Consider the following 22,791-nt stretch of genomic DNA (forward strand, 5'->3'; position numbering starts at 1 on the left):
CTCACTGATGGGTGTACTGAAATGATGTCATTCAGTAACTGCAAGCTGTGGCATTCAAACGCACACTGCCATCTATCTGTTTCCCAGAGATAGTTCCTATTCTGCTGCCTCGCCTATTCTGCTTTGGGTCTCGGCTTGACCCGAAGTCCATCGACTTATCCTGATAATTATGTCATCTGGTCAACTCCTTCATGTATAAACGTTGGAGAACGACTGAATTTTTATTAGCAAAAGGAATTGCACACCAGGAAAAGGCTATGTGAAGAATTATATTGGAAGTGCCTAGACATTAAAAAAAAATGTGACTTGTGTTAGGAATTATTCAGGGATTGTAAAATTATCTGGGCATCCTTGTGCACATTAAGTGAATCGTATGCTAATTTTGCTATTTTTTTTACTTAATGAGTTTTTATGTCCACCATTTGTCTTCTACTTAAAACAAATCACATTCAAAATAAATTAAAGACAACATGACAAATGTGTATCAACATGTGTGTTAATATTGCATCATCCACCCACCATTTTATCACCACTTGAGAAGAAGTTGTCCAGCGGTTCACAAAAATGGATATCAAGCAATTCACAAAATGGATATCAAGCAATTCACAAAATGGATATCAAGCAATTCACAAAATGGATATCACTCCAAGGAGGCAAACAACAAACATAACATTGCATCAATGTTGCGTGAAGTCACACCGAGAGATCGCAATATTGCTTGTGGTCAGCCAAGATTCTGAATCCAGGATTGTCAAGCCTGGGTCTGAAACCGGATCACTGTCACCTAGGAGAATGGGTTGGAGAGGCTGTAAAAGGAAGCCTTCAGAATGCTTTTGATAAGGTACCGCATGTGAGGCTGCTAAAGAAGATGAGAGCCTATGGTATCAAAGGGAAGATACTAGCATTGATAGCAGATTGGCTGGATAGCAGAAAGAGTGGCAATAAAGGTTTTTTTTTTGGTTGACCAGTGACTAGCGGAGTTCCGCTGGGGTCGGTGTTGGGGCCTCTACTCGTCATGTTGTATATTAATGAGGGGATTGAAGACTTTGTGGCCAGGTTTGCAGATGATACGAAGATAGGTGGAGGAGCAGGTAGTGGAGAGAAACGGGCTCTGCAGATGGACTTGGACAGGTTGGGAGAGTGGGGAGAGAAATGGCAGATGGAATATAATGTAGCAAAGTGTGGAGTCATGCTTTTTGGTAGTAGGAATAAAGGCGTGGACTATTTTCTAAATGGGGAAAAAATCCAAAAATCGGAGGTGCAAAATTGGTGCAGCATTCCCAAAAAGTTAATTTACAAGTCGAATCGATAGCTGGGAAGGCAAACGTAATGTTAGCATTTATTTCAAAAGGAGTAGAATACAAAAACAGGGATGTAATCCTGAGGCTCTATAAGGCGCTGGTCAGACTGCATTTGGAAGCAATTTTGGGCCCCATATCTGAGGATGTGCTGGCTCTGGGGAGGGTCCAGAGGAGGTTTATAACAGCATCTGCAGTTCCTACGTAGGGACCACACCTCTGTCTGGTCTATTAACTACATCTGCACTGCGACTGCAGTATCCCAAAGGAAGTAACGCAAGGACAGAAATACCAGAGGAGTGTTGATCGAATTGGCCTCTGTTCAAATTCTTCTGGATTAGCAATGAGCAAAGAATAATTGTAGGCATTAATATGGCCTTAAGTATTCCTACATTGAAAGTTCTAATTCAGGTCCCTCATCTTGTCCAGGAGCACTAGACTGCAACTGGTGCAGCAGGAGCATAATGATGACTCCTGCTCAGCGGTGGTGGCTCACTCTGAGAGAGCACTATCGTTTAGTCATTCACCATCCAATGGGACTGTACCTTGGCACCCAGCCATCATCCTTTGTGGGTTGCCCTATTGATGTACTAAATTCTTTGGAGCAGAAGTTGAAGGCACTAGCCCTTTGGAGCGCTGATCTACCATTCCCCTCCTGCCATGACTGCGGCCCACATATGCATGTAGATGTACGACATGCGGCACCCACCTTGAAAATGCTACCTATTCAAGTGGCTGGTATCTGAGCTCCTAGCAGCAAGTGCTAAATCAAATAATGCGGTGCCTTCTCCTTAGTTGCTTTGTTTCATAAATGACGGAGCTGGATCAAGCGCAGTTTCTTGGTCACGTGGAAGAAGAAAGGTACAAAGTCAGAGTTGGGGAGGTGTTACGAGGTGCATGCTTACATCATCTGCATTTATAACAGGTGGGCACACAAGTTCACAAAGAGTTGAAGATGAAGAGTAATTGATTTCAAATTAAGTCTTAAGGTTGCCAAATAATTTTACACTTGATAATAGCTTACAGAAAAATCTTTTAAGAGTTTGATAGTTACCTAACTCAATTCAGTAAGTAAAATGATGCAGTTGTTACACAGCCACGTTATCAGATATGCTAAGATAGTTTAAAGCCAAAGTTCATAGTAAACTATGGAAATTGTGATCAATAGAATCTATATCTGCTGTATATATGTATCTGCTGTAAGTCATCAAAAATTGTTTTCTTTCTGGGTCCAGAAAATTAATTCTTGTAAATATTAATTATTTTTATTTCACAGTGAATTTACACAAAAATGTTGTATGTATATCAACATCATTTCAGTTACATCTACTTTTCCTTTAAGGTGACATTGAAATTCTGTAACTCCTTTCATCATGGGACTTGGGAGTGGTAGTGCAGGCTACCCAAAAACTGAATCTGTAAGTAGAATCCGTAGTAAGGAAAGCAAACGTAATCCTAGCATTTATTTCAAGATGGCTAGAATACAAAAACAGGGATGTAATGCTGAGTAGGGGGGTCAGAGGTTATGGGGAGAAGGTAGGAGAATGGGGTTAGGAGAGAGAGATAGATCAGCCATGATTGAATTTTTGCTGTGTGCTATCCAGACAGTGTAAACAATATACAAGGCTATACATGAATGCAATCAAGCAGTCCACAGTGTACAGATATAGGATAGAGGGTATAGCGTTTTGTGCAATAAAGTCCAATTAAATATAGTTTGAAGGTCTCCAATGAGGTAGATAGGAGGTCAGCACTACATTCTAGCAGATGAGAGGACAGTTTAGTTGCCTGAAGTAGAGGTGTTGGTGTGCTTTCCTGGCCATTGCTTCGATGTGCCTGGTCCAGGTTTAAATTGCTGGTTGCAGAATCTCTTAAACTAATACCCAGTATTTAGAAAGGTCAAAAATAATATGGTATTATTTGGGTCACTCTCCAAGTCTTAGAGCTTCTTCAGACTTGGCTCTTTTCAGAGTGTAGTGTCATAGAGTAATACAGCAAGGAAGAAGGACTTTTGGCACAACTGTCCATGCTGACCAAGATGCCCATCTAAATTAGTCCCATTTACCTGCTTTTGACACATATCCCTCGAAATGAGAAGGATATTCTTGCTATTGAGGGCGTGCAGCGTAGGTTCACTAGGTTAATTCCCGGAATGGCGGGACTGTCATATGTTGAAAGGCTGGAGCAATTAGGCTTGTATACACTGGAATTTAGAAGGATGAGGGGGGATCTTATTGAAACATATAAGATAATTAGGGGATTGGACACATTAGAGGCAGGAAACATGTTCCCAATGTTGGGGGAGTCCAGAACAAGGGGCCACAGTTTAAGAATAAGGGGTAGGCCATTTAGAACGGAGATGAGGAAGAACTTTTTCAGTCAGAGAGTGGTGAAGGTGTGGAATTCTCTGCCTCAGAAGGCAGTGGAGGCCAGTTCGTTGGATGCTTTCAAGAGAGAGCTGGATAGAGCTCTTAAGGATAGCGGAGTGAGGGGGTATGGGGAGAAGGCAGGAACGGGGTACTGATTGAGAGTGATCAGCCATGATCGCATTGAATGGCGGTGCTGGCTCGAAGGGCTGAATGGCCTACTCCTGCACCTATTGTCTATTGTCTATTGAAAGCTTTTTTATCCTCAGTTCAGTTTAGTTTATTGTCATGTGTACGGAGATACAGTGAAAAAACAGCTTTTGTTGCGTGCTATCCTGTCGGCAGAAAGACAATACATGATTACAATTGAGCCATTTACAGTGTATAGATATATGATGAGGGAATAATGTTTAGTGCAAGGTAAAGCCAACAAAGTCCAATCAAGGATAGACCGAGGGTCACCAATGAGAAAGATAGTAATTCATCCGTGTACCCCTGCAAATATCTGTTTGATGTACGAGGGGCAAACTGACTTTAAATGCAGTAAATCACAACATGCTGGAGTGACTGAACAGATCAGGCAGCATCTCTGGCGGGACACGGAAAGGTAACGTTTCGGGTCTGTGTTTCAGTCTGAAGAGGGATCCAGGCCTGAAATGTCACCTATCCACAACCTTTAGAGGTGCTGCCTGACCCGCTGAGTTCCTTCAGCACTTTGTGTTTTACTCAATATTCCTGCATCTGCAGTTTCTTGTGTCTGCAATTAAATGCAATATGTCAATCCTAAGTGGGGTCTGCTACATGTTTCCATCCTCCATTAATATATCAAACTTCCTGATGTAAGTATATATTTACTTTTGTACCATTGAGCAATATTTAATCGTGCTGCCTCTGGGGATTAGCATCATTTAGCCTCAGTTTGATTGGACAGGTGGGGGTAGTGCTCTGCAGAGCATTTTGCAGTGGATGCCAAGAGCCTCAGTAAGGGTGGGAATGGGGCACAGCATCTTGGCTGCCTCATAGTCATAGAATTGCACAGAACAGAAACGGGCATTCCTACCATCCTAGTCACACCAACCTTTTTGCTCATTTACACTAAACCCATCTGCAGCATTGGGACCAATCCAATGCCTTGCCTTAGTTAATGTCTGTCTATCTATCTCAAACATAGTCATTGTATCTGATTCCACCATGTCCTCAGAGCAGCGAGTTCCAGATACTAACAAATGCATGTAAACAATTCTACCGCTCAGGTCTCCTTTACCACTCCTATCTCTCACCTTAAATCCACATCTTCTTGTTTTTGATATCCTCACCTTGGAAAAAATTATAGTAATTTTCAACCCTATCCATCTTTAGGTTTAGGTTTAGGTATTATTTTCTCATGTACCGAGGTACAGGGAATAGCTTTGTTTTGCCTACCATCCAAACCGATCAAATATATCATACATAAATATCATGAAAAAAGATATAAAGTGCCTGAAAGGTCACCTATCCATGTTCTCCAAAGATGCTACCTGATCCGCTGAGTTATTCCAACACTTTGTATCTTTTTTTGTAATTACATTGTAATTCTGCATTGATAGATCACTAAATAAAAATTAGAGAGAATCAAATATTCAGGATCTTCAGCTGGTGCCATTGCTGAAAGGAGTTGTGGAATTTCAATCTTACCTTGGATCAGAATGCTCTTCTTTTCTACAAGTAGACGTACATTTAATTGAATAGTCTATTAAAATAATGTTGAATTATTGGACAACATCTCTCTGTCGTGCACTGTGAAATTAAATAATTAATTTATTTGCAATTGATTAATATACAGAATTAAAGCATTCTGATCCAGAAAAGAAACCATTTTTGAAGGTTTGTACCATCAATTTCATACATAGGTTTATTGACCCTAATTTGAATAATCTGTAATAATCTTTGGCTTTAAGGTACCATATGATGTCTGATTGTATTGCTCTGTGTCAAGTTCATGGCTTTAATTATTGAACTGAGTTAGTGATCAATCAAATTATTTTGGCCAATTTCCACAACCTTGTAAGCTATATTCAAGCAAAAAAATTATTTAGTAATGTTGTTTCATTTGAAATAGTTAAATCATGTTCAAAAATTGGTCACCTGGATGTGGATAATGTATGCACGCATCTCTTAGAAAATGTGACTTCAATGCACAACATTCCTGCACTCCAGAATCCTTTGTGTTGAAGATGAAAAATTATCAATCCAACACCAAATCAGCAAACATCATATCAATGAATGAATTAATTAATAAGTTTATTGGCCAAGTATGCATATACAAGGAATGTGCCTTGGTGCTCCGCTCACAAATGACAACACAAACATACAGTTAACAATTAAGAATAAAGCATAAACACATCAAAACCATAAGGATACAACATTACGGTCTAAACATGGGGGTGAAAATAAACCAGAGCAAAAAATAGACTACAGACTTTGGTTATTGAGTAGAACTATCACTCGTGGAAAAAAAAGCTGTTTTTGTGTCTGGCTGTGGCTGCTTTGACAGTCCGGAGCCACCTTCCAGAGGGAAGTGCTTCGAAGAATTTGTGGCCAGGGTGAGAGGGGTCAGAGATGGTCTTGCCTGCTCGCTTCCTGGCCCTTGCAGTGTACAGTTCGTCAATGGGGGGAAGGTTGCAGCCAGCAACCTTCTCAGCTGTGCGAATGATCCATTACAGCCTCCGGATGTCGTGCTTGGTGGCTGAGCCAAACCAGACCATGATGGAGAAGGTGAGGACGGACTCAATGAAAGCAGTATAGAATTGGACCATTATTGCCTGTGGCAGATTGTGTTTCTTCAGTTGCTGCAGGAAGTACATCCTCTGTTGGGCTTTTTTGACTGGAGTCGATGGTGGCCCCCACCATCGTCAACAATGTCAACAAATGTATCAGTGGATATCAGTAGATACGTAACATCGTAACATCGTGGCATTGTGGCAAAGTAGTACCAAATTATTCCAACTGCTAACACTACAGAAAATGTTCAGATACTGGGTTCCTTCAAAGTTTCATCGTGTTTCAATCCCTTTAATGAAATTGTTGCAAAGCTAAAAGCACTCTTCTTTGCTATCCAACATATTTCAGTTACAAATTTACCTCTCAGAACCATATGCCACAGGAGGCAATTTGGAGATCATATCGAGGGTTGGGGGACTTAACAAATCTGTGTAATTTCAGAATGTCATTGGACTGAGCATCGTGAGGCAGAATAGTGAATTAATTAAGCCATAAGGAAGTATGCTATACCCAACTTTTGAGAAACCAACAAAGATTGAGGTTCTCATGGAAATGTCACTGAGATACTGAAGAAGTTAGATGTGAGTTTATTGGGCAATTATGAGCGTGCGATAAAGTGTCCCTCAGTAGTAGTCTCTTTAGTAACATCCTTAAATACAACACGTTCACCTATTTGAGCACAACTGCGGCATTAAGATTATATTATGAAGGGATATAATTATAAAATTGAATAAATTTTAGACAAGAAAACAATACAGTGTTCAGCACTGGTGAATAACAGGCATTTTAATTTTGTGTAAATATGTAAAATAAATTATAATATAAGAAGGTATAATCTTAATTAAATATTCATTGCATCGAATGTTTCATATCTTTATAAAGTTTCAGTGTACTCCTTTACTAATAATATTATTTGCATTCACAAACTGCAATAAATATTGCTCTGTCAATTTTTCAATTTGATTAACGGATTTCAATAAACAAATGATCTGATGATGACGAACAGCAAACTACACATATTAACTGACAAAAATAAAAGTAACTGAAAAAAATCAATGGCATTTTTTTCTGAAACATTTTTTACAATATCTGAAGATATGCATTTGAAGCACAATTTTGCAATCTCACACTATCTAAGTATCATCCAGATTACAGACAGTCAACTAATCTGCACAATTGGTATAGAACATAGAACAGTACAGTACAGCACAGGAAAGGAACAGAGCCTTTGGCGCACAATATCTGTGCCGAACATGACACCAAGACTCTATCTAATTGACCCTAAGCACAATTCATATCCCTTGATAACCTGTGCCTATCCAAACATCTTGTGAATGCCACTGTCATACCTGCCTCAACCACCACTCCTGCCAGTGCATTCCATGCACATACCACACTGTGTAAAAAACCTGCCTCCTTTTAACTTTGTCTCTCTCACCTTAAAGCTATACCCACTAGTATTTAATTTTTCCATCATAGGAAAAGGGTTTAGTCTGTATACCTTATCTATGCCTCTCATAATTTAATATACTTATACCAGCATTCAAGAGAAAACAATCGAAGTCTGGCCAAACTCCCCCTGTTGCTAATACCCACTGATCCAGGCATCATTCTGATAAACCTCCTTTGCACCCTTTCCAAAGCCTTCACATCCTTCTTATATTGGTGTGACCAGCACTGCATGCAATACTTCAAATGCAGCCTAACCAAAGTCCTATAAAGCTGCATAATGACTTACTGACTGAATGTCCTGACCAAGCATACAATGCCTTTGTTACCACTCTATCTACTGGTGTTGCCACTTTCAGGGAGTTATCCCTCTGTATATCAATGCTGTTACCAATCTTGCCATTTATTGTTTATTTTCTCCATACATTTGACCTTACAAAGTTCAACACCACACATTTGTCCAGATTAAACTACATCTGCCATTTCTGTGCCCATTTCTGTAGCTGATCTATATCCCACTACATACTTTGACAGCCTTCCTCACAGTCCAATCATGGTGTCACGACAAATTTACTAACCAACCCACCTACGTTTATGTTAAGGAAACAAAACTGCAGATGCTGGTATAAATCAAGAGAAGTTGAGTATAGGAGCAAGTCCTTCTGCAGTTGTACAGGACCCTAGTGAGACCGCACCTGGAGTACTGTGTGCAGTTTTGGTCTCCAAATTTGAGGAAGGATATTCTTGCTATTGAGGGCGTGCAGCGTAGGTTTACTAGGTTAATGCCTGGAATGGCGGGACTGTCACATGTTGAAAGACTGGAGTGACTAGGCTTGTATACACAGGAATTTAGAAGGATGAGAGGGGATCTTATCGAAACATATAAGATTATTAAGGGGTTGGACACGTTAGAGGCAGGAAACATGTTCCCAATGTTGGGGGAGTCCAGAACCAGGGGCCACAGTTTAAGAATAAGGGGTAGGCCATTTAGAATGGAGATGAGGAAAAACTTTTTCAGTCAGAGAGTTGTAAATCTGTGGAATTCTCTGCCTCAGAAGGCAGTGGAGGCCAATTCTCTGAATGCATTCAAGAGAGAGCTAGATAGAGCTCTTAAGGATAGTGGAGTCAGGGGGTATGGGGAGAAGGCAGGAACGGGGTACTGATTGAGAATGATCAGCCAAGATCACATTGAATGGTGGTGCTGGCTCGAAGGGCCGAATGGCCTACTTCTGCACCTATTGTCTATTGTGTTTCTTCCAACAGAGCTAAAGTCTCATCTGCGGTTTCCCAGGGTACAGTCCTGGGACCCCGTCTGTTTTTGGCATATATCAATGAGCTGCCTTCGAAGGTCCACTCAAAGGTTATACTCTTTGCGGATGATTGTATACTCTATAATAGAATAAGATCCATGGAGGATTCGGAGAGACTCCAACTAGATCTTGATGCTTTAGTCAAATGGGAAGGAGATTGGCAGATGTCTTTCAATTCTTCTGAGTGCTTCAGTATGAGAGTCACCCACAGGAGGAATCCGGTTACCATGAAGTACAAGATGGGGCACTCCACCCTGGAAGAGGTGAAACATCATCCCTACCTGGGAGTGGAACTTAGCAGTGATTTGAAATCGTCTACTCACATCAACCAAACAACTACCAAGGCTAACAGAATGCTGGCATTACTGAAATATTTATTATTGTACCAATAGAACCAACTCTGCCGCCTACAAGACTCTGATAAGACCCATACTTGAGTATTGCTCTGCGCCCTGGGATCCACAACACAAAACAGATGGGGACAAGTTAGAAATAATTCAACATGGAGCTGCAAGGTTCACCGTTGGCGATTACAGTAGGGAGTCCAGTATCACTAAAATCCTTGTTGATCTAGAGTGGGAAACTCTTCAAGGCCGTAGGATCAAATTACGCCTGACGACCAGATATAAAGAAATGCACGGGTTTATTCCAAGCAACATCAAGAGTAATCTTCAATCTCCAAATTCATCCAGACAACCAAAGACCAGGCAATCAGGGGTTTTCAAATACAACATCATCCCAACAAGTAAAGACTGTTATAGGTATTCACTGCACCCAAAGACAATTCGCGAATGGAATCATCTCCACCATGCCATTCGCAATGTACCCGACGTTAAGACCTTCAAGACCAAATTGGAAACAATTGATATTAAGACGTTGACCTTTAAGGCCCACTTTAATATTTAATTACGACTTGGCACATGACCCTCCTAATGTATGCGACGACCAGTGATGGTGATTATATGTCAAGATACAGATACAGAAAAATGTATTTCAAAGATTTATATACTCTTACAAATAAATCTACTTAAACAACTGGAAACAAAACATACCAACATTTGCAATAAATGTAAATTCCTTAGTGTGTCATGTGCCTATCTCTATTCTTCAACCTCATTTTCTCTTTGCCTCAGAAATATATACAGTCTGTTTCAATTATAAACTTATTTATAACTTTTTTTTTAAAATCAAACAAATTCCAAACCTTTGCTTGATAATTTTCTCTAAACATTATAACAGAAATGTTGCTGTGTGGCTGTAAATGTTATTTGGACAGCTAGAATGTAATCAATTATAAGACAGAAAATCGTTATGGACAGTCTGGATTAGGCATTTCTTCACATCTGCTATTTAGAGTGAGGTTGCCAGGATCTGTATTTTCATATGCTTCATTGCAATACATGTTTTTTTTATGCCTATTAACTACATGGCCTATTTTTACAGCATTTGACTGTCCTTTGTTTGGATAAATGCATTGCTGCTTATTTTTCTCTTTGTCTGTTTTTATACTGTTTGGCTTTCTGTTCTTTCCACAGAAAGTTAGAAAAACGGGCAGAAATACAAGACCATGAACTGCCCCAAAAGATATGACAAGAAACATGATTTTAAAAAATGTCCTAAATATGTAACTTTTGGCAGCAGCCAACACAACAATACCCAGTATGGTTGAAAGAGCTCCCTGAATAATGGGATAGCCAAGAGCATACAATGCATCTACAGCTTTATCATTGCAAATTCCTTTAGCACTTGAAACATATGCATATGAAATGTGAGCTGAAAAATCCACTGAAAAGCCAATGCAAATGACCAGATTAATCATTGATATTGAGTCTAAATTGACACCCCAGAAGGACATAAATCCAGCCACACCCACTAATACTGAGGCAGTCGCAAATGTGACCCACAGAGAACAGACTGGATTAGGTATTAACAATAAGGCAACAAGTAGCATGGCGGCAGCAGCCACAATTATATTCTGTATTGTGTTGGAAATTATAACAAGATATTGATCATAATAGATGAATGCAGAGTGATATACTAGCAATGGAATTCTACATTCCTTCGCTAGTTCTCTCAATTCAATCAGTATGTTTTTTTCTGCAACTGAATTATTAACATTAATGGTCTGAATGAAAAAACGGGAAGCCTTAATACTTTGGTTATTTTCTGAAATGTCAACATCTCGTTTGAATGACGGGACCAACTGAAGGAATTTATATAAGTTGGTCATGAACACATTTTCCTTGTTTATAGCGCTGGTGTTATATCCATAAACCCCAATGTAAGCACGAAGCCAAGACTCTGACAGTTCACGATCTACATACGAGAGGTTTTCAAACCTACCCATGCAGGTTTCAATTTCATTTTGCACACTGGAATCCCAATAATCTACAGATTCAGTAACAGCGACCATGACTCGTGGTCCGTACCCTGAGAAATATTCATTTGCATTGTCATAGAATGGAATCGCATATGAATCATCAAAGGCCAGATTTTTGAGATCTATTCCTTCTTTGATTTGTAAACAGCCATAAATACTGCCAGCTAAATATCCTAAATACAGAAGAATCACGGCTGCCTTGGTCCATCTATTTGTAAGGAATGGACCATAATATTCCTTAAAGAAGAAGGCGGCTGGATGTTCCGATTCTGCACCTGATTCCTGATCATAAGCACCACCTACACAACACATTGCGCTGAGTGTAGATTCTCCTTGTTTAACATTTTCAACCTTTCTGAACGTCAGCCAATGCCTGTTACTGGCTTCTCTCCTCCCATTCAGTGCAAGAACAGCTCCAAAAAATGTAATATTATAAATGAAGCAGAACAGAACAGTTGTACCAGTGTAAACACAAAATGATTGCACAGATCGAAAAGGTGTCGCAATGCCAATATAAAAGGCCAAAACATCAGTCAGAGTAGTGATTGTGATGGAAACAGCTGCTTCCGCATACGTCTCTGCCAAGCGATCTTCAACTTTATCTTTAACTTTTGTCTTTTGCCAGCTGGCGAGCATAACAAACATATCGTCAACACCAATACCTAGAGATGTGAGAATGTGATGAATTAGTCTGACACTTAATGCCTTTGAATGATCACCAATTGAAGTGAATTGTGACTTGAATATAGCATAATGTTTGTGTTAAAATTTTCCAATTACATAAAAAAATCTTTAAGAAATTAAGAACAAAACTATTGTAAATTAATGTAGACATAGGCCTCAAATGTATTTGTTGTATTTTTGTCCTGCTTCCAGGAATACACTGCAGCTTTACTCCTGATGGACAAATATAGTGCTGCACTGTAATAGTGAGCTAACTACAATATTAGAATGAGAATATAACGGGGATCAATGTGACTAGGTAACAGCTGGTTTGATTTGAAAACAGTAACCCTGTCTACTAATGTATAGCCTGACCATTGATCCTTATGGTTTTTGCATGCCGGACCAGGCACTTTGTACTTGCTCCATGTTCATCATTTCTTCTTTACCTACATAGGATATGGCCTGTGTTGGCGTGGCACAATGACAAAGTGGTTCAAGGAAGCTCACTCCCACCAACAGCTCATGGGATTTGGATTGGTCATTAACTTCATTGTAGGAAAAGGACCAAAGATGGATATGGAGCCATCACAAGTACAAAGTGCTGTAACTAAATTTAGGATATAGCAACAGGGATAAGCAGTAGGCAGCCTGTCAGTGGTCAAAACGATAATGATAAGCCACTATATTTATGTCATGAATGCAGGATTGCATCACAAGCTGTAACTTTGCCATCTGTGAGGCTACGAGCTGAATAATTTAGCCCATTTCCGTTGACGGCGGAAAAGCTTTTCACGGTACCTTGGTACACATGACAATAAACTAAACTAAACTCAACTAAACTATGACAATCTATAATAAGATTGTCCAGGTCGGTGAATAGGCAGTGAATTAAGGTCAAAATTTGAATAGAAGTAGAGCTCGAGGGCTGTTAGAGGGAACCATGGTGAGTAGAGGTGGTGGTTGAAGTAATTTGTGGTGAGAGATTACTAATTCAGAGGTTGAGGGAAAAATGGAGTGAACATATTTCAGTTAGACATTTTTGGCCTTGATTCTAGAAAGACAAATTATGGAGGACAATTATTTAAATTGTAATCATGCCTATAGTATTGAGGTAAATAAGACTAACCTAGAATGAGAAAAGGTGCATTAGCTGTATTGATGGCAAATTTCATCCCACAAAACAGCAGCAATCCAAATCCTGATAGTACAGCAAATCCAGCTGATATCACTCCCAGAGCAGCAACCCAGACTTTATTCCTCACACAGTCAAACCTGAAAGTAAGTTTGGAAGGAATTTATAAGGCAACATACTTTCTATTTTATATATTCAATGAAAATGTATTGCAAAGATATCTGACAATAACACATTTTACCTCATGCAAGATGTGATGGAAAAAAAGATTGAAAGAAAATAGGTGATTGAGAACAAAGGAACAATTCTTTTAGCACTTCCTTCAAATTCTTCTTGTCTTGATACTGATGTAAAATACGACACCTGTAATTTAGGAACAAAGGTTATATTATTACATAAACAATGCAGCATCATTGTCAAGTAAATATCAACTAATCTACAAAGATTTTCCACTGTATCATGAAAAAAAATCTTTATGAAATCTGTTTATTTTGAAATCACTTGCAACTAATTTAAAGCTTAATTTGATTTGATGTTGGTGTTAGGGAGAGTGATAAGGAAGGTGTAAGGTATGCTTGCTTTCATCGGTGAGTATAAAGATCAGGAAGTCATGTTGCAGCTGTATGAAAGTCTAGTTTGGCTGCACTTATAATGCATGTGCAGTTCTGGTTGCCCCGTTCGAGGAAGGATGTGGAGGATTTGGAGAGGGTGCACTAGAGGTTTACCACAATGCTACCTGAATGAGAGGGTATTAGCTCCTAGGAGAGGTTGGACAAACTTGGCTTGCTTTTTATGGAATGTTGGAGATTGAGCAGAGACCTAATAGAAATATATAATTATGATAGACATAGAAAGGGGATTCAGAATATTTTTCCCGCGACGGAAATGTTGAAGACTAGAGGGTATAGCTTTAAAGTGAGAGGGACAAGGTTCCTTGGAGTTGTACTAGGCATGTTTCTTACACAAAGAGTGGTGGGTGCCTGGAACTCGCTGCTAAGGGTAATTGTGGAAGAGTTCCGAATATTGGTATTCGACAGGCTTTTGGATAGGCGTGTGAATATGCTGGGAATGGAGGGATATGAACCACATGAAGGCAGAGGAAATCAGTTTAAATCTGTATTATAGATAGACACAAAATGCTGGAATAAGTCAGCGGGACAGGTAGCATCTGGAGAGATGGAATGGGTAACATTTTGAGTCAAGACCCTTCTTCAATAGACAATAGGCAATAGGTGCAGGAGTAGGCCATTCGGCCCTTCGAGCCAGTACTGCCATTCAATGTGATCATGGCTGATCATTCTCAATCAGTACCCCGTTCCTGCCTTCTCCCCATACCCCCTGACTCCGCTATCGTTAAGAGCTCTATATAGCTCTCTCTTGAATGCATTCAGAGAATTGGCCTCTACTGCCATCTGAGACAGAGAATGAAAGTCAGGGTAGGGGAAGGGCAAGGTGTGAAAACGACAGTTTAAAGTAGACAATAATCAAGGGAATGTAGAATGAAAAATGTGGTATCAAGGAAATGTAGAATGGTTCCTACACAAATCGGCATTATGTTTGGCTCAGATAATGTGTGCCAAAGGCCTTTCCCTGTGCTGCTCTGAGTTCTATTCATCTGCATAGGGTTAATGCTAATGATAACATCCATTGTCTTTAGTTCAGTTTAAACTAACAAAGTTGAGATAGAAGATAAGTAGTCAAATCTCACAAGCCATAATTCAATAAATGCTGAAGATAATTTGGTGTAATCTATATACTAAATCTCTTGTTTGTTTGTTCCTGAACTACAGCCAAAACGGTACACGATAGCGCGACAATTTCCGGCCTACCTTACTCATTGTTGTCCCTTTGGTGCTAATGGAAGAAGTTTCATTGAAATCGGTGTTATATTTTAAGTTATTCACATTTTAAAGTTTAAATCTATCTCCTAGGGAGGGAGGAGGGAGGGAGAGGGGTGGAGGGAGTGGGGGAGGGATGGAGGGGGGAGGAAAGAGAATAAGGGGGGTTGAGAGGGATGGAGTGGTGGGGGGAGAAGGGGAAGGGAAAGGGGAGGGGGGGGAGCGGAAGGGGGAGAGGGAGGGGAAGGGGGAGGGGAACGGGGAGAAGAAGGGGGAGGGGAGGTGGAGGGGGAGGGGAGAGGGAGGAGAGGGGGAGGGAGGGAGGGGGAGAGGGGAAGGAGAGAGGAGGGGGGAGGAAAGGATGCTGCACCAATGCAGGAGAGGTTTTGGCCCAACGGGTCCACTTGGTCTAGTCTATAATACTAAAACTCTCGTTTGTTTGTTTGTTTGTTCCTGAACTACATCCAAAACAGTACACGATAGCGCAACAATTTTAGGCCCACCTTACTTACTGTGATCCCTTTGGTGCTAATCGAAGAAGTTTCATTGAAATCGGTGTTATATTTTTAAGGTTATTCACATTTTAAACTTTAAATCTATCTCCGAGGAAAGGAGGGGGGAGGGAGGAAGGGAGGGGGGTAGGGAGGCAGGGGGAGGAGGGAGGATAAGGGGGGGTTGAGAGGTTGGAGTGGGGGGGAGGGCGAGGGGGTGGGGGTGGAAGGAGGGGGTGTGGAGAGAGGGAGGGAGAGGAGGGGAGGGGGAGGCAGGGAGGAGGAGGGGGGAGGGTGGGAAGGGGAGGGGTGTGGAAGCGGCAGGGAAAGGGGAGGGAGGGGGAGGGGGGTGAGGAGGGAGGGGGAGGGGGTAGGGGAGGGGGTAGGGAAGGGAAGGAGGGAGGGGAAGGAGGGGGAGAGAGGGGGAGGGGGAGGAAGAGAGGGGGGAGAGTGATGGGGGAAGTGGGGGAGGAGAGAGTGCTGCACCAACGCAGGAGAGGTTTGGGCCCAACGGGTCCACTTGGTCTAGTACAGTTTATTACTCTAGGTTAAAGTCTAGAAAAAGCTGAGGATATTTTGACAAGCATTGTCCTTTAGAATCACAGTTTCATTGCTTCAAGCAAAACAAGCAAGACAAGCTCACCTTACCTAAAAAGTGACACAGAAGGAAGTCATTCACTCCCTAGGGTCTGCGCCTGTTCCCAACAGTCCCATCAGTTCTATCCATAAGTTCATAAGTTCATAGGTTGTAGGAGCAGAATTAGACCATTCGACCTATTTAGTCTACTCTGCCATTCAATCATGGCTGATCTATCTTTCCCTGTCAATCCTATTCTCTTGCCTTCTCCCCATAACCCATAACACCCTTGCTGATCAAGAATCTATAATTTTCCACCATAAAAATATCCATTGACTTGGCCTCCACAGCTTTCTGTGGCAATGAATTTCACAGATTGACCACCCTCTGATTTAAGAAATTCCTCTTCATCTCCTTACTCGAGGTACGGCCATTTATTCTGAGGCTATTACCCCTGGTGCTAGACTCTCCCACTAGTGGAAACATCCTCTCCACATGCTCTCCATACCACTTATTTCCCAATTACCTATTCTCTCTCACATGCACATCAACACCCCCAATCCCCCTGCTAACCACCTATTCCAGGGGAAATTTACAAAAGTCAATTAACCTGCCGACATATTGAACATACAACAGTACAGCACAGGAACAGGCCCTTTGGGCCACGATGTTTGCAACAAACTATGTCAAGTTAAACTGATCTCATCTGCCTGAATGCCTGCTCCATATCGCTCTAATTCCTGCCTCTTCCATGTGCCTATCGAAAAGCCTTTTATATGCCATTATCATATCTGCCTCCACCCGTGGCAATGTGTTCCATGTCCCCACTGCTCTCTGTGTAAAAAACGTGCCCCGCAACTTTACTCCTCTCACCAAAGTCTTATCTGCATCTTGACGTCCTAAATCTTATGTTCAATGCCTCCAGCAATGAAGGCAGGCATACCATATGCTTTCTTTACCGCCCTATCTACCAGTGCTGCCACTTCAGTAAGCTATGAACTTGGAGTTCAAGATCTCTCTGCACATCAATGCTGTTAAAAGGAATTGCCTCGCAAATCAGCATAAACTATATGGTTTAAACCTATGGCCTCTAGTATTTGACATTTGACATTTCCACCTTGGGAAAAGGATTCTGACTGTCTGCCCTATCTCTGCCTTGGCCTGTTGCAATGGCAGGGAATTGTTCTATGCTTACATGGTTTAGATGTGAATGTGGAATGTATGATTAGTAAGGTAACAGGTTACATGAAAATTGCTGATATTATTAATAGTGAGAAGGTAGTTTTAGGCTAAAGAAAGATATAGTTCAGCTGGTAAACTGATAGTAATGGCAGGTGGGATTTAAACCTGAAAAATGTGAGGTGATATATTTTGAAGGGTCAAATAAGGGTAGAGCATGCACCATGGTAGAGACTGAAGGAGTGCTGTGGAACAAAGGAACCTTGTTGTACAAGACCAAAGATCACTGAACGTGATACCACAGACAGACAAGAAGAAGGCATATAGGATGATTACTTTTATCCACTGAAGCATTAAATGTAAGAGTGAAGAGGTCTTGGTACAACTTGATGAAACATTGACAGGGCCACACCTATAATATTATATGCAGTTCTGGTTGTGAGACTAAAGATGGCTGCAGTGGGAGGGAATGTTTTGTTATGAAGAGAAACTGGATAGGCTGAGCTTCTTTTCCTTGGAGAGAAGAGGCTGAGAGGAGACGTGGTAAAAGTATAAAAAATATGAGAGACATAGACAGGGTAGATACTAAAAAACTTTTCCCCATGGGAGATGTGGTCATTAAGACCAGATGACATGGGTTTAAAGTAAGGAGTAAGTGGTTTAGATGGTACCTGAGGTAGATTTTCTTGCCTGCAATCTCACCTGTACTATTGGAAAAGGTTGTGGAACCAGGTACTCTCACCACATTTATGAAGCATCTGGGCAAACACTTGAATCGGCAAGATTTAGTAGTCTGCTCGACCAAGTGGACCCGTTGGGCCCAAACCTCTCCTGCATTGGTGCAGCACCCTCTCCTCCCCCACTCCCCCCTCCCCTCTTCCCCCCACTAACCCCTCCCCACCGCACTCCCCCTCCCCTCCCCCCACCACTTCCCCTCTCCCCCTCCCCTGTCCCATTCCCTCCCCCTCCCCTCCCCCTCCCCTCCCCCTCTCCCCTCCCTCTCTCTACCTCCCCCCCTCCCCTCCCCCCCACTCCCCTCCACCCTCCCCTTCATCCCTCCCCTCCCTCCCTCCTCTCCTCCCTCCCATTCCCTCCACCCCCCCTCCCTCCCCTCCCTGCCTCCCCTCCCCACCCCTCCCCCCTCCCTCCCATCCCTACCCCTCCCTCTCCCTCGACCCGGACGCCGCATAACAGAGGTTGCATAGCAACCCGCCTCCCAGCCCGGCGGCCGCCATTAATGGACCGGAGGTGGGGGGGGGAGAGAGTCCAGACCCGTCCCGTCCCGATGCGGGGGTTCAGTGTGGTGGGTAGACGGCAGCGCCTCTCCCACTGACGGCCCTCAGGTCGATGCTGCTGGACTCTTTCAGACTGAAGACGGGCCTCGACCCGAACCATCACCCATTCCTTCTCTCCTGAGATGCTGCCTGACCTGCTGAGTTACTCCAGCATTATGTGAATAAATACCTTCGATTTGTACCAGCATCTGCAGTTATTTTCTTACACTTGATGAAACAAGTGATTTCATTAATGGGATAGGTACTTGATGGTGCAATGATGGTCTGGTTATGTGCTCTATGACTCTATTACTCTCTTTAATTGTTAAAATCCTTTGGGATAACATATAATTATATGGAGTGAGACCTGGAGGACAGTATATTCCTTCATTTTTAAATTTACCTATTTACTTTCAAATCATCCTTCCATTTTAGTGGGTCTCCATTAGAATTCTAAGCCATCTAAATAATTATGCTCTGGAAATACTGTCCTTTTGCACATCTCTAATTTTAATCACTGCCCTACTGTCTCCTCCTGTCGTTTATGTTCCTGAGAAGTTAATTGAGCAAAAAACACACAACATTCCAAGCTGTTGTTGAAGCTCAGCTAATTGAGTGACAGAGTGAACTCAAGAGAATGTATGCTATTTTCCTTTTTTTTTGTTTTCTCATTTCACAATGTGAAGGAGGTCAGACTCTAAACAAAGTCATCTTTTCACCAAGACACAACACAATATTTCACGGTTACCCAGCATCCAAGCCATAATGTATCTACTGACCATCATATGTATTCTTTCACAGTCCAGCATAAAGTATGAGTATTAATTATATTAATTGCTCAATAAAGATAATCCTTAAAACCTGACCTCAATGTTCTTCAGGTTCATCTGTTCCTTAGGAAAGACGGAAAGGAAATTTTTGATCCACAGCAAACTTTTCGCTTTGATTTCTTCATTATCTTCTTGCAAATAATAGTCAAATTTAATCGCCTTTGCTAATGCAATGATGTTGCCTTTTAGTTTTACACCTCCAACAGTTGAACCAATAAAGACACCATTCATTATTGGATAAGTAAAGTTGTTGCCATCAACCAAAGTAGGGATGAGTTTTATAAAATCTAAATTTGTATTTGAAAAGCAAGAGCCTGAATTCTGTGCACAGAGAGAAGAATAGTTCCATGTGACATTGTTATTGTCAGAAATATGAAGCTGCTTTACTTTTTCATCGAGTGCTAGAATCACATTAAGTGCATCACTGGTAAGGATGTTGTTACCTTTTGCTACAGCAATAAAGGAGGCATATGTCCCCTCCGTGTAAAGCCTCTGTGCGATGAAGAATTCAGAATCATTGGTTGGAAAATGTTCCCGTATAAACTCTCTCTCGGACTTTGCTGGTCCACTGATGGGTGTAAATTGCTCTTCCAAATCATTGGCTTCACGTACTGGCAACAAATAAAAACCTGCTCCCAGTCCTGCAGAAACAAGCAGAGGAATTGTGAAGAACCACCAGGGATTTTTGCCCACAATATATCCAAGTTTCTTGAAAGCTTTACAGAGAGGTTTCTCAATGCAGTCTGTCTGACAACAAGGCATGATGAAAGTCAAGTAGAACCCATTGCTTCAGGCTCTTTAAGTTATAAAGGCGATGAGAAAGAGAACAAACATCCTGCAGAGTAAAGCGTGGGCATGTTGGATCAGTGGATTGTTAAACTGAAATTGGCTCAGATGAATAGTATGTGACAACTCTGTGCACAATTTGCATGTAGTTGGTTGCTGTGGAAACTGTTAGTATCCTATTCTGCTGGAGTCAATTTGACCTTCCCTTTTGTTATGCCAGTAACTTGGATTGAAAATTAAATAATCTCTATGACACACCATTGAGACATCAAAAGATCATTGATATATTTCAGCAGAGGGTTAGAAAATCAATAACGATGCCAGAGTATGATGCAGTGCAAATTAAACATTAAGCATTAAGTAATGATTTCTCAGGAAACTGGGAATAGTCAAGTAATTTATTTATGTCAAGTTCCATTTTATGACTCAAACATCCCCTGATGAATAACATCCCCTGTTGGTCTGTTTGAGTCATAAAATGGAACTTGAGTATATCTCCTCATCCACAACAATTGTTTGTGATTAGCTATTGGGATTTTAAAGTTAGTGGAATCTGAACATCCAGGACTGACTGCACATTGAGTATTGGGAAAAGCATGTAGGATTGATGTTCTGATGTACATATCATATCATATCATATATATACAGCGCGGAAACAGGCCTTTTCGGCCCACCAAGTCCACGCCGCCCAGCGATCCCCGCACATTAACACTATCCTACACCCACTAGGGGCAATTTTTTACATTTACCCAGTCAATTAACCTACATACCTGTACGTCTTTGGAGTGTGGGAGGAAACCGAAGATCTCGGAGAAAACCCACGCAGGTCACGGGGAGGACGTACAAACTCCTTACAGTGCAGCACCCGTAGTCAGGATCGAACCTGAGTCTCCGGCGCTGCATTCGCTGTAAAGCAGCAACTCTACCGCTGCGCCACCGTGCCGCCATACCGTACCGTGTTCTTATTGTCCATACAGGGTGAAGAGCCTGTTCCGTACAGAATAACATCCCCTGTTGGTCTGTTGTGGTGGTAGGCAAATTGTAGTAGATTCAGATCCTTACTAATGCAGGCATTGATATGTGTCATAATCAACCTCTCAAAGTACTTAATTGCCATGGATATCTGTGCCATTCAGTTGTCATTGAAGTAGGCCACCTTGTTCTTGGGTTATGGAAGTCCTTTTAAAGTAGGTGGGGACCTCAGACCTAAGTAGGGAGGGATTGAAGATCTCCACCAGAAATCCAACTTGTTATTCCGCACAAGTTTTAAGAACAGAGCCAGGGACACCATTATGGCCAAAAACTTTCTGAGGGTTCACCTGGCCTTTTTATATGACTGTGTATCGCCAGACTTGAATGCCTCAGGAGATTGTGGATCACCTGGTTTGTTCAAGGGTTCTACTTAGATTAAATGACTAACATCAATTGCAATTCACTAGCTACATCAACACCTCTTATGATCTACTCCCTATGTTGCATCCCTTAATCCCATTTTTAAATTTTTAAAATTAATATTTCGGATTTAATATTATTTAAATTTACTGAGCTGGCCTCATCGTTTTTGTTCCATGGTCTAAAATTACTGCGTAAAAGTATTGCTTGTAGATAATTCAACTGCTTGCCTCTTTCATTAGGGTTCCCCACTGTGCAAACTTCTATGGACAACTCTTGGGTTTAAATAACCATTTGCTTGCAAACTTTTATCCAGCCAGCGATAATTAAACTTGCTGTTTCTGGGAGTTAGAGAAAAGTCAACAACTGGCTAATTGGGCCAATTGGAGGCCTGCAGCAGCCCAGAGAGTGGACCACAGGAGTTAGGGACATGTGTGAAGTAAGTCATGATGTGTGAAACAAACCTGCCAAATTTGCCTAAAATGAAGCATGTTAACACAAGCAACCAATCTATTTTCATAAATTTCCTGAAAAATATTAAAGTGTTCTCCTTAGTTTTGTTCCCGTCTGAGAGTTTTACCTTTGGAAATGTAACCTTTCTTAACGCACCTCTTAATACTATGGATTTCTCAGATTCAAAACCTGCTTGATTTGAACTTTACAGCAGAGAAAATAAGCTCCATAGATTTACACTTCACAACAAAGCTTGCATTCATAATTGTATCAATAGAATTATATTTAGATTATTTCACTGCATGGTTTATTTTCTTCCCCATTTTTTAAATTATCTTGTTCACAAAACAATTTTATCAACAATTTTACAGCAGGCAGTGAAGAAAGCCAATGGAATTTTGGCCTTCATAACAAGAGGAGTTGAGTATAGGAGCAAAGAGGTCCTTCTGCAGTTGTACAGGGCCCTAGTGAGACCACACCTGGAGTACTGTGTGCAGTTTTGGTCTCCAAATTTGAGGAAGGATATTCTTGCTATTGAGGGCGTGCAGCGTAGGTTTACTAGGTTCATTCCCGGAATGGCGAGACTGTCATATGTTGAAAGACTGGAGCG

The 22,791-nt window shown here is 41.4% G+C and overlaps 1 protein-coding gene across 1 annotated transcript; it reads right to left on the reverse strand.

The window, feature by feature from the left end:
- Window positions 1-10,492: 10,492 nt before the first annotated feature.
- Window positions 10,493-20,371, reverse strand: LOC144601475 (patched domain-containing protein 3-like). Its single transcript, XM_078413631.1, has 5 exons — window positions 19,587-20,371; window positions 17,783-17,791; window positions 13,603-13,724; window positions 13,356-13,501; window positions 10,493-12,225 (listed from the first exon to the last, which is right to left on the reverse strand). Exons 1-5 carry the CDS (start codon window positions 20,310-20,312, stop codon window positions 10,493-10,495), a joined length of 2,736 nt encoding a protein of 911 aa, XP_078269757.1. The 5' UTR covers window positions 20,313-20,371.
- Between the last annotated feature and the right edge of the window lie 2,420 nt (window positions 20,372-22,791).

This window comes from Rhinoraja longicauda, chromosome 2, assembly GCF_053455715.1.
Source record: "Rhinoraja longicauda isolate Sanriku21f chromosome 2, sRhiLon1.1, whole genome shotgun sequence".
In the NCBI taxonomy this organism is placed as follows: Eukaryota; Metazoa; Chordata; class Chondrichthyes; order Rajiformes; family Arhynchobatidae; genus Rhinoraja; species Rhinoraja longicauda.